This window comes from Antedon mediterranea, chromosome 1, assembly GCF_964355755.1.
Source record: "Antedon mediterranea chromosome 1, ecAntMedi1.1, whole genome shotgun sequence".
NCBI classification, from domain to species: domain Eukaryota; kingdom Metazoa; phylum Echinodermata; class Crinoidea; order Comatulida; family Antedonidae; genus Antedon; species Antedon mediterranea.
The window spans coordinates 39,525,632-39,541,529 of NC_092670.1; the positions used below are offsets into that span (position 1 = coordinate 39,525,632).

Sequence of the window (15,898 nt, forward strand, 5' to 3'; positions counted from 1 at the left end):
AGAATAATCTAGCATTTTACAAAGAAACAGACTATCATACAAGTATGTCTTGAAACTTTTAAATTTGTAATAACATTTTTAAAATATCGGAATTTGAAGAAACAAATTAATATATCTTCAATGAATTAACACCTTTATGACAGCTGATAGGTCTATAGTATAAAACTCTTCCACAACATTTCTTCCAAAACTGTATAATATTTGTCCTTAATGAGGCAACTATATTTTTCAATGAGATTAAATGAGGCTTAAATCTAGCATAGAAAATTCAAAATTCTGCAGTTACGCTTGAAATCAAGACTTTATTTCTGGTAGATTACGCGCTACACCAGCTCAAGTCAACTTTAACACCAACATTTAATTAAGCATGCCTTTACAGTTATTTGTAAACAAACACAATGGACTTTGATATGCCGACTCAGGAACACACACTGAGGGGAAATAACACAATTATCATCTAAAGAAAAGTTGCTCTTTTGCAGTTTTTGCTGATTGTATTATGATTGGTAACTTTTATTTTAAAATAAATATAAATTAAATTATAACTGTTGGAGGCCAATGCTGAATTGGAAATACAATGTTTAAAATAAAACTAGAAAGAAATACATAAATAACTGGTAATCATTGAAGATTCGAACCTGGATTTCTGCTTGATAAGCAGACATTCTACCTATTATTCTATTGGATGAATCTTTAACTTTATTGTACAAACAAAAAACATATAATTATACATTTTGGAAACACGCAAAACGTTTTGCAATTTTTAAGTAGTTAAACCATGGAGCTATAGCTCCATGGTTAAACACTTGGTTTTTTTATTTCAAAACATTTATTTCTCTTCTCTTTTCTATGTACAGTACAAAGTTTGTAATAAAATAATTATAAATAAGAATGGCGAAACCCAAAAAGAGAAAACTTGTGAAGGGCTTCCTAAAATAAAAAATATGGTACAATTTTATTTGGTGTCAATCAAGACTTACAAAAGTTAAAAAAATCTGTAAAATCAGCTGCGGATATAAACTACTAAAAATTTAAAAACATATTTGTAAAGGAAAAATGGTTAAATTTACTGTACTGTTAAACACAGAACCTTCAAACATCATGTTCTAGGCTAAAGTGGGTGGCTGGTTAGGCTACCACCTTATGTTGAATAGTTACATAGGGTACCTTCCGAATCCCTGATAATAATATCTTAACATTATTTCATTACAAGTCATGATACTAAGCAAACATACACCGGACATTTGCAAACACTTGTATGTATTGAGTATGAGACAAGGTGACATCAAATTGGGTTACAATGTTAAGACTTAAGAAACGTGCCACTCTAACCTTAAATTCACCTTTACTCGATTCAGCGACATCAAACCAAAGTTCATTAACTTAAGTCCCTGGGCTTACACGTACATTCTTCAAGGATTAAAAGCCAGACTTAAATTAAAGCTATTCAATATAATAATAGTATTACAACCTGTGGAACTAAAACCTAAGAACATATAGAAATTTCACCAAGTCCTCCAGCCTAAGAATACCTTGTTTTCTTAAGGTGTTGTGCTTTGTGCAACTTGGCACGTTCAATGCCTAACAGTAACATTCTTTTACTGTTAATTCCCTAACTATTGTTGGGAGCAAATAAAGTTGTGGTTTAGATTAATGAATTTTAGGTAAATCTTTTTTAGTGACATCCTAAAGCCTTAAGATAAGCTTTAAAATCTGTAAAACCTATTCAAATAAAAAGTTAATAAAAAATTGCTTTTTAGCAGAATTATCTAAATTTAAACTTTTTCCATCAGAGTAGTTTGTACCTCCGTTATATCATATTGATTTAGTTATTGCTGTAATTTAAAGTTTTGAGCAAAATGTCAAAATGAATTTCCTCTTAGACAAAAAAAAACTATAGAATAGTAGTTTAAATTGTAGAAATTAATACAAATAAATACACAATTACTTATTAATCAATATACTGTAATATCAATTTTAGATTAAAAACATGTACATAACTGAACATGTTTTTCAAAAAAAAAAAATCATACAATTTAAATACTAGTGTATTGAATTTCAAGGCACATTCTCAAATTACGAAATGATATAAAAACAGTAATTATTTGTTCACGCCAAATTTGTTGTGATATCAAACTGGAAATAAAGCGTTAAATTGTTGGCACGAAAGCAAACCATTTCACATTGCTGTATAATTATGTTAATATGACTCATTGTGCATCAAATTAAGGGCGGATGAATTTCTAAAACGATATTTTCGTTGACAGAAATGGATGGGCTATGAAATACCACAATGACACGTTATATAAACATTGACACCATATGAATCAATTTCTGTCGCCTTTAGTGATAAAATCTTTAAATATAATATCAATACGTTTTGTGTACCATTCTTCCTCTGTTGTCAAAACAAAAATACACTGTTTTTAGATTTCAAATAGGCTGAGTGAGAGCATGGTGAGGGCATGATATTTGTTCTACAAATATTGTATAAAGTTGTATAAAACATTATATTCATATTAGTAGTTATAATCCAAGTCATTATCAGACTGCAGAAATGGATTCATGTAGAAAGTAAAAGTTATTCTTTGCTACAGCCCCTGGGAAGGTAGAGCGTGCTGAGCACACGACTTCTACTGTTATGCGCGATTTGAAAGATTTGCGCAATTTGAAATTGCGCAAAAAAATCCTTGCGCAATTTTAAATTGCGCAAAGAATTCTTGCGCAATTTTAAATTGCGCAAGGATTTTTTTGCGCAATTTCAAATTGCGCAATCAACTTGCGCAATTTCAAATTGCGCAAGAAAATCTTTGCGCAATTTTAAATTGCGCTGCACAATTTGTAAATTGCGCAAGATAGTTCTTGCGCAATATGACACCTTTGCGCAATTTGAAAACGAACTATAAATTTTCCCATACATGGCTCTAGGCTAGGCCTAGGCAGAGGAGTTTAAAATTTAGTATTTTATTATATAAATAAGACCATTTCAATGAAGATAATGTTTAATACTCACTTTTTAAGTTTTTAATATTAGTTTAAGCTAGGCCATGTAACCTAGTCAGTATCAGTAGTCCAGACCCTAGCTAGGCTAGAGTAGTATAGCCGGCCGCCCGCGCCGCGCCCGCCTGGTGGAACACCACCGCTTCGTTTTCCTTCGTCGGTTCTTCGACGGTATGCTAACTTATAACAATATTTGCACTACTAAAATAAGGAAATGCGATATTTATCTTTAATTTTGAATCATTCTTAGAAATTACTATAAAAATATGGGTGTGCATGATTTCACAATCTGTCGAAAAACCTTGCGCAATTTGCAGATTACTTGCGCAATTTAATACGTTGCTTGCGCAATTTGAAACACATGTTTCAATTCAAATTGCGCAAGGATTTTTTTTGCGCAATTTCAAATTGCGCAAATCGTTCAAATCGCGCATAACACTACCACCATCGCCACCTGGGCGACTAATCGACGAAGTTATTCAAATTCACGCCTGACTTTTTTAGCTTCAAAACAATATGTAAATTATAACGGAAATACTTACCAATTTGGAGAGTAAGGCCTAAAAATCAAGGAAAACACTTCAACGTTCTTATTATTGTTCGTGAGTAAGGCGTTTGCAGTATTAGTAAACCTTCCAAATTCCAAAAATTTAGGCCTAGACTAGACCAGAACAGACTAAAATACGGCACATGCGGCTGTGTAAAAATATACCGTCCGTCCGTGACCTTTGGATTTAGAACAGACTGTTCACGTGATACAGGTGGTATTGCGCGAGCGCTAAATATTAAAGTTTTCACACTTGGTAATTCAGCCCGAAAAATATTTTTAATTAGGTTTTTGTAAGACTCAATAGAATTATGTACAGGAAAGCGAAGGAAATTAAAAGAAAAAATGCTCTTAAGAAAGCAATGTTTCGCTGACTATCGTAGCCATGCCATAGCCTACTGTAGGCATAATATATCAATAAAAAAATATGATGATACTAATAAATAATATTTATGCCTATTGTATAGATAATTAATAGTGGATACTATTAATTATGTTTCTTTGTCGACTACCGTAGCCTGTACTGTAGAAATTTATCAATAAAAAATAATATGAAACAGATGAAATATATACCTATATTGATTCAGAGTGGATTCTATTATCATCTACGTAAACTTTCGTTGGTACATTACTAAAACAACTTTGTGTATAATTAATGATAAGCAAAACAATCTAATCAACCACTTGATGATTATAATACGCGTCCCATGTGTCGACTTAGGCAAATAAGGTGACAACTTAAAGGTACCGAAACATTGGTTGAATAAATAGCAGATATAGGCCCTACTACATGGCATATATACTATCAGAATATTAGATATACGTCTGTAGTTTATTCAGTGGCGTAACGCGCAGAGGTCTGATGTCCCGGGCTTTAGGAACCCTAAGTGGCCCTACAACTGGAGGCCTCTTTTAGCCTTTTTCGAATATTTTAAATGCCTGTTTTTTCCTCTGGACACTGCTCTCAGGATTCGGGACCCCTGGGTTTAGCCAGTGAGCACTCGTAGCCGTTACGCCACTAAGTTTGGTAGGTTGGGTATATGATTGAGAACTTATGAGGTCTTATTTGCCAAATGTAGTTTATTTTCTTTATCTGATTCTTCTTCCCCTCCCGATCTTTTCAAAGTTAAATTTGTTTCCTTCTCCTCACACTTTTGGTCTTCATATATTCTCACTATCGTAATCTGGGTCTAAGTACAACCGGTAAGTTATATCATTTTCCTCCATGGTTATATTCGTAGGCCTACCATTGAAAAACTTGCCATAAACCACGGTTTAGTAGATTACGCAGGGAAGTGTAAATATTTGATTAAGATAAAAACAACTATAGAGCACAACAACCCCGAGTTTCTTGACGATAACGGCCGACAATATTCCTAATACTTGTCCTTGATACTAAGTACGTTATCGGTGATAAACTTTAAATGTGTTTACTTTATAATACTTTTCTAAGTTTTCATTATTTTTAATTCGTTATTTAAAGATATCCCCTGAAAAGATTATTATAATTTTTTTTAATATCCCCATTTTAATTTCACATTGTCCAAAAATTGGATCAAGAATTATTTACCAGAAAAAACTGTAATTTAAAGCAAAAAATAGTTGAATTGGCTGCCAGCCAATAAGTTTTTGGTTGAATTTAACTATTTATTTTGTAATTTTATATTTGAAAACATTAGTTTTGTTTTTGTTTGTTTGACGGAATTAATGATTAACTTAAAAATAACCCATTCAAAGTCTGATTTAATTAATCTTCATTGTTTATGTTTTTGGGGGACAAAACATAGAAATCTTATTAAAATACGGTCCTCTGTTTAGCCATAACTTACTTATTTCAGCAGTAGAACTAAATTTATTATAGGCGCGAATTTTTTCCCGGTAAAGTTGAACTTTAAAAAAATTATAGATGGCGCTATATATGAAAAAGAGAGCACATGTGTATGTATTGCGTGTACGTAATAAACCAAAACAAACATAAACTTTGGCCCTATAGTGTCCTTTCTCTTTATTCGTCCGTGCTTATTACTACTAGTCAGTATGGGGGTGGACAAAAGAAATATATTAATGCAAAAATTGGATCATGAACGGTATTTTTGCAACTATAAATAATTTGTCTAGAATCATATAGCCTAGAGTTATTTTTAGAGGTATAAAGTTGGTTGGCCTAGCTATCCGTCCTATCTATACGCATACTCTACGCCGTCGGTCGACAGCCAGCATGCAGCAGCAGGCCTGGCCTACCTCTCCCGGTCGGTAAGCCGAGGCCTAGGCCTATCTTAAGCACCGAAGCTGGCTCCTAGTATTTGTGTTTTACTGTACTGAAGAGTATTGATTATATCAGTAATATTTATAAATTTAAAGCCTTTATTTAATGATGATTGATAATATCATGGAGTAAAGAATTTACTCCATGATAATATTAATATGATATATTAATTTTTATTTTAAATTTAATTTGTTCCAACAGAGTGATATATTGGACTGCCTGCGCTTGTATAACGTTTTGTACACTTTACACAATCTACTGGCTTCGTAATCAGTTTTTCATCGCAAGACGCGGAAAATACGTGTTGATAACTGGATGCGATACAGGATTTGGAAATAAATTAGCACGAGCGCTTGATAAACAAGAATGCCATGTGTTTGCTATGTGTTTCACCGAAGATGGCATGCAGAAGTTAAATGCGGATACATCAGAGAGGTTGCATTGTATTCAGCTCGATGTTAGAAAGCATGACAGTGTTTTAAAGGCATATGATGAAGTAAAACGAATCCTTCCAGCTCATAAAGGTACTCTACAAGCTTAGATTGAAGTCTATATTATAAGTAAAATCTCCTCCTTCAGGACACTGCTATTAAGGGGACACTCTCAACACTACACAACCAACCCCTATTTCTCAGGTCCCTTAATAGGACTTTTATCAAATAAACCAAAGTGTAAATCAAAGATAGAAAATTAAAGCCCATTTACCTACAACTTGATAATGAAGTTTTACATTCTTACTCATTTAAAAAACAAAATCCCTATGGTATCACACACATGTTTATACTAATATTAGTGTGGCCGAGCGGTTAAGACTGTAACCGTAATCCATAGCCATAACATCGGCAAGGGTTCGAGGCTCACTCGCTCCATGGTTCTGGTGGTAGAACAAGTCTTCTCAGATAAGGACTATAAACCGTAGGTCCAGTGTACACATCTAGCTCATGTACACTTTAAAGAACCTATTACATCTTTCGAGACGAGTAGGGGGTTACCCCGGTGTACTAGTTCATACACACACACTGTTGTGGACAGACGTAATGGCGTCGTAGTTGGCTGCCGATGACACGATGGGACCTTTAGGGGAGAAGAATGTTGTTGAAAAGGTGTAACATCTTAGTCCACATCGCCTTCGATCACTTGTTGCTGGAATTGGCGATTTACAAATTGTATATATATTATATTATTATTAATTTTATCATGATGATCTCATATCACTACCATTTTTGGGACACTAATTTAATAGTGGAGACTGAGCTTTAGCAATTATAAACACACTCATTCCTCTAACAGATCTAAAAATCCCCTTTTTTTAAAGGTCTATGGGGGTTGGTTAACAATGCTGGAATTACAGGACTTGTTGGCATGTATGATTGGTGGACAAAAGAAGAGCTACAAAATGTGTTTGACGTCCACCTGCTCGGTGCTATCGACGTAACAAACACGTTTCTACCACTCGTTAAAAAGGCCAAAGGTCGAGTCGTCAATATGTGTAGTAGCTTAGGAATCAATCCTATCCCAAGTGGTGGATATGGAATCGCAAAACTTGGACTAATGGTGTTCTCAGATGGTTTACGGTAAGGAACCCTCAACTCAACTACTTTGAAAATAAAATATAAAATTTATAGATAGGAAGATTCATTAGAAGTCAAACAAAAAATCCCTATGAATACAAATGAGTTGTCTGTCTACACTATTAAACTTTTGTGACAACAAATTATTTGGACACATAACACATTTTTTTGGTCAAAATTGTTTTATAGTGTAGGCAGAGTTTAGTACAATTAAAACTGACTTTTGTAAATGTTTTGTTTATTGCAGAATTACCTTGAAGAAGCATGGAGTATCCATTCATATAATTGAGCCTGGTTATTTCCGCACATTTGTAGCTGATGCCAAAAGGAACATTTTACCGTCTATGAAAAAAGCATGGGATAGATTAAGCACAGAAGAAAAGGATGCATATGGGCCAGATTACGTAGAAGAGTGTAAGAGATCTTTGTTTCACACAATGGAAGGTTAAAAACCAGTCATTCTGGTCTTTTACAGCTTCCTATTCTAAAGAAAAGCAAATTTGTACCATACTTACCAAGCAACCGTTTGTGGTAAAAATCTACACTATCAAAAACTGTGTGATGTGCCCAAATATGGTAATGATGTGCCCAAATACGGTAGTGATGATGTCACAACATTCTACTCAAACTTATTTTTTTTAAACTTTCTCTTATTTTCAGATTCCAATAAAGTTGAAGATGCCATGAAGTTGCTTTGCTCTCCACGTTTGCACTACGTTACCGACGACATACAGCACGCCCTCTTTGCACGATGGCCGTACAATCGCTATGCACCAGGCATTGATGCTAAACTAGTTTGGCAGCCGTTGCAGTATTTCCCAAGTTTTATAACTGATAAGCTTTTTGAGACATTTAATCCAATCCCAAAATGTGCAAAAGAATAAAACACCACATCAATACAAGACGAGAACAGCTTGTTACATAAGTTTGATAGTGTAAACCGGTTGACACCGGTTGACAAGCATCAACAAATTGCAGAAAACTGGTTTTCACAAATCTGCACAAGTCTACACAAGCAAACTTTAATTCGCAAAAAAAGTTTGGTAGTGTGCTGAATGTGAATGATTTTACAGATAAAAGAAACATTTTTTAATAGAAATATACTAGATTTAATGATGATACTAAGCAGTTATTATAATAATGAAGAATATAAATCATTCCTAGTTCAATAAACATTTCATAACATACTCCGTATTAATAATTATAATTCTTTACCAGGCAAAGAACTTATCTACCCTACAAAATACTTGATTGATGTATAAATCTTAGAAAAGATAGCGGTAATGTGTGACAAAAACAGAAGTACTGTATGCTATAGAAATGGTCACCATGGATACAATGGTCACCATGGATACAATGGTCACCATGGATACAATGGTCAACATGGATACAATGGTCACCATGGATACAATGGTCACCATGGATACAATGGTCACCATGGATACAATGTTGCAGAACCAAAAGATAACTATACAGAAAAGTGATTCACACTGAATAAACATTTTTTTTTTTAAGATTTCCAACTTAATTTGGCAAATGTTACCACTGTTTTTAATTTATTAATTTGACACAAGTGGTTGTATACAAACTAGGAAGGTCAGTAGATTGACCTCGTGGTTAGTCTTACTGTCTAATTGGGTTACTAATCTCGCGATTTGGGCGAGTTACCGGAGGGGTAAGTTTACAAGATTGTACTTAAATAAACTTGAAATAATCAAGTATGAAAAGGTATTACTATTAAAATTAAATTTCTTTTTTTTTGCTTGCATTATTATAAAGTGATTATATCCAGCAATTACATTTTGTAATTAAGCTATATTTTTTACATTAATTCTTTAAGTCAAAACAAATTTATATATCCATTTTATTTCTGTATTAGACAAAACAATTACCAAAGATTAAAGTCTTTCAATAAAGTAAATACAATTTTGATCTTATTTCTGCTCGTTTCTTTTTTAAACAATATAAAAAAAAAGATACTACAGTACTTAAGAACAATTGTTAAAATGAAATAACTGAAGAATTCTATATTTTAAACAAGCATACCCAGTCATCACGGAAACCACAGTATTATTACAGTCTGGCAGGCACAAGGGATTTTTAATTATTTTGATTCAATTTAGATGGTCAAATATCATGCACTATTCTGAAGCACACAAAGAATACTGTATTAAAAATTCTATAACTTTTTTATTGGCTGCAAGTCAGCGGCATAACGCAGAGGCCTGAGGTTTAGGAACCCTAAGTGGCCCTCCAACACTGGAGGCCTTGGGAGTTTTTAGCCCTTTTCGACATATTTGAATGTCTTTTCCTCTTGCCATTCGGGGCCCCTGTGAGCACACACAGCCATTACGCTGCTGCTGCTGCCAGTCCATACATTATTTTTGTCTACTGTGGTTACAGTTAATATATATTTGGTCACATGATGGGTTTGTATTCAAGGACTCTACCACATTGCATTCGATCCGTGTCTATAATATGCCTATATATTGGAATAACATAACCAAATATGGTCACATTATGAACAAACAGACCAATCACAAACAAATGTGAAATCAATAGCAAATAAATGATGACAACCAGCAAGATTGTCTCTTTATTTGCACAATTGTAAAATTGTATTAATTTTAGTTAGTTTCCCCATAAATGGAAAAAGAAATGATTATGTCAGTGCTTCTGCCAATTTTAAATGATTTCCAACAAAATGGTGTTAACCACAACTGCATTTAACTTCTGGTAAAAGATCGTCCACTGAAAGTTAAAACAGAATTTGAATATCACATCTTTAATTAATCACAGAATAATACAGTCATATGTGGTTAAATGAGTTGCTTAAGCTCTGTCTACACTATCAGAATGTAAAAAATGTGCCCATATGTAGACATGATGGTGTCATATCACTTTCATATTTAAGCATATGACTTCCATATTTAAGCATATCACTACCATATTTAGGCACATCACACTTTATTTTGTCAAACTAGTTAGATGGTGTAGACAGAGCTTAAGTCCTGTGTGCCATCTGGCTATTTCTTAATTATATATGTGTTTTATAAAGCCAAAGGCAAATTACTGAAAAAATGACAATGTTGTGGGTATCAGTGGCTGGATCTCAATGGAGATACAAAATAAAAGCGAAAAGCTAAATCAAAACGAGAAGTAAAACAGCCAGATATGTGTTTTATAAAGTCATATTTTATCAATTAATTAAACAATATTGTTGAGTTGTACTTACGTTATAGTCTTCTTTTCTTTGTTCTGTGATTCTGGCCGTGCTCTGTTTAGAATTTTGAGGAACTGAGAGGTTTGTGCGCGCATTCTTGAGTGTATGTAGGCCTGAAAACAAGCATACAAATAAAGACAAAGACATAGAAAAAAAATTCTTACATAAAATGAATGAAGACTCTTCTAAAATAACTCTCTTCTTAAAGCTCTGTTTACACTATCAAACTAGTTTGACAAAAAAAGTTGTAATAGGGTTGTTGTAATATGACATCATCATGTCCATATATGGGCACATCACATATTTTTGTCACTTACAGTTTGATAGTGTAGACAGAGCTTTAGGCATTTATTTGTCATTGACTTTATCAAATATTAGTGGGACTAGGAGTTAAGTATGTACTTCACCTTTGAGCACTTGATGTGGTAGTGTAAGTATGTCCTAAATGTGTGAATCAGGTCGATTGTGTTCTCTCTCACTTTGGCATTTGTATGTCTTGATTCAAGCACTGTGAAAAATAAACAACGTATTATTGTAGAAAGGCATATGAAAATTTACTGTGTGTTCCCATACAGCTATGAAACCATCTTTTAAAATCTTATAAAAATCGGGCAATAACTTTTAGAGTAATTCTGCTAACAAATAGCCTCTCGTCATTCAGGTCATCGAGGTAACAAGGTAATTTAGTGCATGCATCCATTTTATCCACCCATAACAGAGAATGATGGGAAGGGAAGAAATCCAGAGGAAAACAGAGAATCATGTTTATAAAAGACATTGCAAAGGAACTCAAAACTGAACGCTGGATTTGGAAATTTATAACTTTCTACGTTCTTGTAGGGTATGGCACATGAAGAAGATCTATATTACATGCAGAGTAGAGCATTGTCTCTTGTTATGGTTCCACTTACCAAATGTAATATAGCCAATATTTTCTCCGGTTGCTGCATTTGTATTGCTCAGTTCAGTTGGGGGGTCCTTGTGGCTGAACAAGACTTGAGGTGCTGTCTGACTTGCCTTGCGTCCTTCTTTAAACTCCTATAACAAAAATAACAATTCAAATATCATTTGCATATTCTGTCAACGGAAAAGAATGTTCCTTGCAATTTCTGGTCTCTAAACGAACATAGTTTTATTTGATTACCGTACTAACGCGGGTATAAGCCCACCCCCCTCGAACATGAAATCACGTCAAGTTTGGGGGGTGGGCTTATACCCGAGGATCCAAAAATGCAGATCGTCAAAAACAGCACGTGTACACTGTGTATTCCACCATGCAAGCGAGCGCCCTCACGTGTACGACGTTGCCTCTAAATACACGAGGTGTAGAGTGTTGGAAAATTAAGCTTATAGTTCCTGTAATTTATCGTATAATATCTTATTTTAAACATCAATTTAACAAGAATTTATCAAGCAGAAAAGCAAGTATACAATGTTCGTTAAATAGAAATGTACCAAAGAAATTTAATAAGCTTGTTTATGGCAGCCGATACCAAATAGTGGTTTTCCGTTTTGGCGACTTGTAGCGTCGTGTGTGAAGCGATCTTCGACCGCGATGGAGTGTAAACAAAACAGGACCGCTAGGCCTCATATGGCCTAGCGTATATTAGCCTAGCTTGGTTATGATCAAAGGTAGGTGTATTCTGTGTATGGACGTCGCCAAATACAAAATAATGTATTACGACACACACTGTAGATCTTCGAATTAATGGGTGGGCTTATACCCGAGTGCCTCATTTTTCATGAAAATTAGTCAAAAGTCGGGGGTGGGCTTATACCCGAGTATGGGCTTATACCCGCGTCAGTACGGTAGTTATATATGGAGCACAAGTATAATATGTGGGTATGTGCTGAAAAGTATTGGTTTCATATATTTCATAATAATCTCTTCCTAAACATTTGGTACATCAACATGTCAGACGCTATTGATAAGGCTTTGCCGATTCCCTGTATGTATCTAACATTTGTCAAAGGCAAATTATTTAATACAGTGTACCACATGTGATGCCTGTATCATAGGTTATGAGCCTAACCTAACATAATACAGTGCCAGATGTGATACACATGTGATACTGTATTACAGAAGTTGCCTAAAATATTGGTAATGAAATGCAATAATGTGCACAATACAAAAGACATGCTTACCTGCATAAAGACTTTACCAAAGATGATGTCAACTGAATCTTTGAACACAGTACTAAACACAACTGTCACTCGGTCCTTCCTGGCATTCACATACCTGAAATAGAAGATACATTTGTCTTGAAACCAGCACATAATATATTTTATGATCCCTAAAGAAAAATACAATTCCTTTGGAGGATATCGAATGTTAACACTTATAAGCAGCAAATACATAATAAACACCAATTTACAGACAGACGAGCAGTAACGGTAAACAGAAAACCGTGTAGCTTTTTCCTAGTTACAATCTGTATCTATCCTGAGCGGAAACCAGCAGTCCGCTCCGCGTTGCGTGTAAATGGTCATAAGGAATAATATAGATTCTATTTTTTTTTTTCTTGATTACTTTTTTTAGTCTACTACATTTGCAATATTTATCATTTTAGTCAAATGTATTAAATGCACATTGATATATCTTTGCAAAAAATACTTTTCTTAATTTAGTTTTCACTCTATTTTAATATTATACAGTATTTAAAATCCAACCACATATTTTTGGAAAATTCAATGAGTTTTTATGCTTTCACACTAGTTAAAATAAAGTAATTTAAAAGATAAGCTCTTTCTGTCTACACTATCAAACATTATGTGGTGTGCCCATATATGGACATGATGATGTTATATCACTATATTTGGGCATATCACTACCATATTTTGGGCATATCACTACCATATTTAGGCACAAGCAAACTAGTGTGATAGTGTAGACAGAGCTTTACCACAGTATTCTTACATTGTTTCATCATCCCTGTAATGAATAACAGCCGTATCAATTGGTTTCTCTTTTTGTTGACATTCAAAGTATTTTTCAAAAACAGCAGAGAAGCAGTTACGTTTGAGGAGCGAAGCCTTAGCGACGAGATCACTGGTGTCTGCTGGGAGATTTTCCAAATCAAACTGTATTGTGAAGCTGTAGCTTTCTTCTGTACTTGTTATCCATTGCTTGTATATATTCTCTAAAAGCTTTTGGTCAAAACAAAAAACAAAATTAATTTTAATCTATCACTTTTTTTTTAATCCACACAAAAGTGAAATCTAAAATGTGAATAATTATTAGTCTTCTAAATATTCATATTTCACTTTTGGCCCGTTCATGCTTAGTTAATTTACCAGCTAAGTTGGCTACATGGACAAGTTATTAGCTTACTGTTGGGTAGGTAACAAATTTAACTGGGAAAATTACTATTAAGCCTGCATGCACTCTAAATTTCTCCTCACAATAGGAAACAAATTAAAAAATTTGAAAAAACCCCCAGCATTTTAAATGGTCTATTAAGCTCTGTCTACACTATCAAACTTTATGTGTTAAAAACGTGATGTGGCCATATATGGACACGATGATGTCATATCACTACCATATTTTTGGGAATATCACACATTTGTTGTCAAATTAGTTTGATAGTGTAGACAGATCTTTAGCATTCTTCTATTGAAAAGGAATTTTAATATTAGAATAATCCATAACAATTACCTCTTGTGCTCCATATTTTGCCAATTCATTAAAAAACTTAAGAGAAATACTGAGGTTGATTTTATTTTTCTCTCCATTTGGGTTATACAGGTGATAAAGAACACCATCAAAATCTGTGAATAAAACAAGACAAATGTCATCTGTAGCTTGTCATACTTTATGGAGGTAGCCTCAAGCTCTGTCCACACTATCAAACTTTATATGCCCATATATGGACATGTCATATCACTACCATATTTGGGCACATCACACTTTTTTTTAAAACTAGTTTGATAGTGTAGACTGAGCTTTAGTCATGGACGATTTTATACCTCCATAGTTAAGTTAGTTAGTTAAAAACCTTAACTTTCACCAAGCTATTTTCCATGGCCCTAATTTTCAATACCACTCTACCAGGATTGTCTATGTATGTATTGTAAAATTAGAAAGTGGTTATACTACATCCTTTACGCATGTCCATTTAAAATATCTCCAGATAAAAAAAACCACACTATGTAATGTGTATGTTATTTTCATTTTATTAATTTAACATTGTAATTGTATTTTTCAAAGTTGTTTTGTAATATATATAGTTGTTTAGTGTTTAAAGATGTTTTAACTTTTTTAGCTGTGTGCTATCGTTTTGTACTTTTTATATACCACATTTAATAAATAAATGATATATTATTGAAATATGTATTGGTGCATTTACCTGCTATTGTCATGTCAATGCTCTCTGGTTTACCTCTGAAACAAAATGAAACATAGAATTAAACATAAAAGGAAAAAAAATATTAATATTATAATACAGCATTAAAAAGTAGTTTTCACAAAGAGAAATGACTAGACCTACATCTCAAGAAATTAAATCCTTGGATATCCACTTCCTCCTGCTGATTCATTCATGCTGTTTATTTTACGTTAAGTTACTGTATATGGTAAGTTAGTTTTATTTTAGGCTAGGCCTTATTCAAATGTTATACTGCTGTGTAACGAGTTAAAAAGGTCATAATTATTAAATATAGGCCTAAAACAGCTGGAAGCAGGGTGGAACCTTAATAAATAAAAAGGTCCCTCTATATATAATATAGGCTTATAGCTTTAAAAAAAAATTATACAAACATTAAATAGGAATAGGCTCTAGGCCTAGCTAGAGTTTTACGCATTAATAAAACAATAAACAACTTCTATTCATTGAAAATATCCTGCTAACAAATCAATTTATATTTAAATAAATGTTATTGATCTAGGCCTAGTAAGAACGTACACGGAAGCAGAAGACTACCCTGGACACTGATCTGTCTCTGTTCGTTCTCTCTGTCACCGGCACAAACCGCAACAGAAAAGCCTAGCAAAATTTTTAAAAAATGGGTACTCACCCATCCTTTGCCGTCTTGAATTTATGAGATAATGCTTCTTCTATGATTTTGTTTTTAATTTCTAAAAGAATCATTTTTATTATTTCAGAAATATGGTATTTTAGGTCTACAATAAACGAATGTTTTTAGCTCACAGCTACTTCCTGGGTTGGGTTGGTTTTTACACACGACGATCTCGAGCGGAAAACCAGGAAGTTCCTATTCTAATTAATGAAAAGGGTTCCAAGATCATCGTCGTCATAAACCGGCATTTTATTATTAAATAGAACCACTGAAGC

At 33.6% G+C, this 15,898-nt stretch overlaps 4 protein-coding genes across 5 annotated transcripts in view; 1 reads left to right on the top strand and 3 right to left on the bottom strand.

The window, feature by feature from the left end:
- The window catches only part of LOC140039553 (ly6/PLAUR domain-containing protein 6-like), a 30,348-nt gene extending 26,702 nt beyond the window's left edge, over nucleotides 1-3,646 (bottom strand). Inside the window, exon 1 of one of the 2 annotated variants that reach the window (XM_072085181.1) lies at nucleotides 3,543-3,646. The gene's annotated coding sequence lies outside the window, so the exon portion shown is untranslated. Of the gene's footprint in view, nucleotides 1-3,013; nucleotides 3,425-3,542 lie in introns of those variants that run through there. The other variant, XM_072085172.1, reaches the window with a different exon arrangement.
- The window catches only part of LOC140039468 (large ribosomal subunit protein uL5), a 60,301-nt gene that overhangs the window by 37,842 nt on the left and 6,561 nt on the right, over nucleotides 1-15,898 (bottom strand). The window lies entirely within an intron of this gene.
- Nucleotides 5,533-9,028, top strand: LOC140039110 (retinol dehydrogenase 16-like). The gene is made up of 5 exons (XM_072084782.1): nucleotides 5,533-5,634; nucleotides 6,015-6,337; nucleotides 7,129-7,387; nucleotides 7,632-7,798; nucleotides 8,045-9,028. The coding sequence occupies exons 1-5, from the start codon at nucleotides 5,585-5,587 to the stop codon at nucleotides 8,266-8,268; spliced, it is 1,023 nt and encodes a 340-aa protein (XP_071940883.1). The 5' UTR covers nucleotides 5,533-5,584; the 3' UTR covers nucleotides 8,269-9,028.
- Nucleotides 9,133-15,775, bottom strand: LOC140039285 (actin-related protein 2/3 complex subunit 2-like). The gene is made up of 9 exons (XM_072084893.1): nucleotides 15,621-15,775; nucleotides 14,954-14,988; nucleotides 14,263-14,375; nucleotides 13,525-13,754; nucleotides 12,753-12,846; nucleotides 11,519-11,645; nucleotides 11,015-11,115; nucleotides 10,620-10,720; nucleotides 9,133-10,135 (listed from the first exon to the last, which is right to left on the bottom strand). The coding sequence occupies exons 1-9, from the start codon at nucleotides 15,692-15,694 to the stop codon at nucleotides 10,111-10,113; spliced, it is 900 nt and encodes a 299-aa protein (XP_071940994.1). The 5' UTR covers nucleotides 15,695-15,775; the 3' UTR covers nucleotides 9,133-10,110.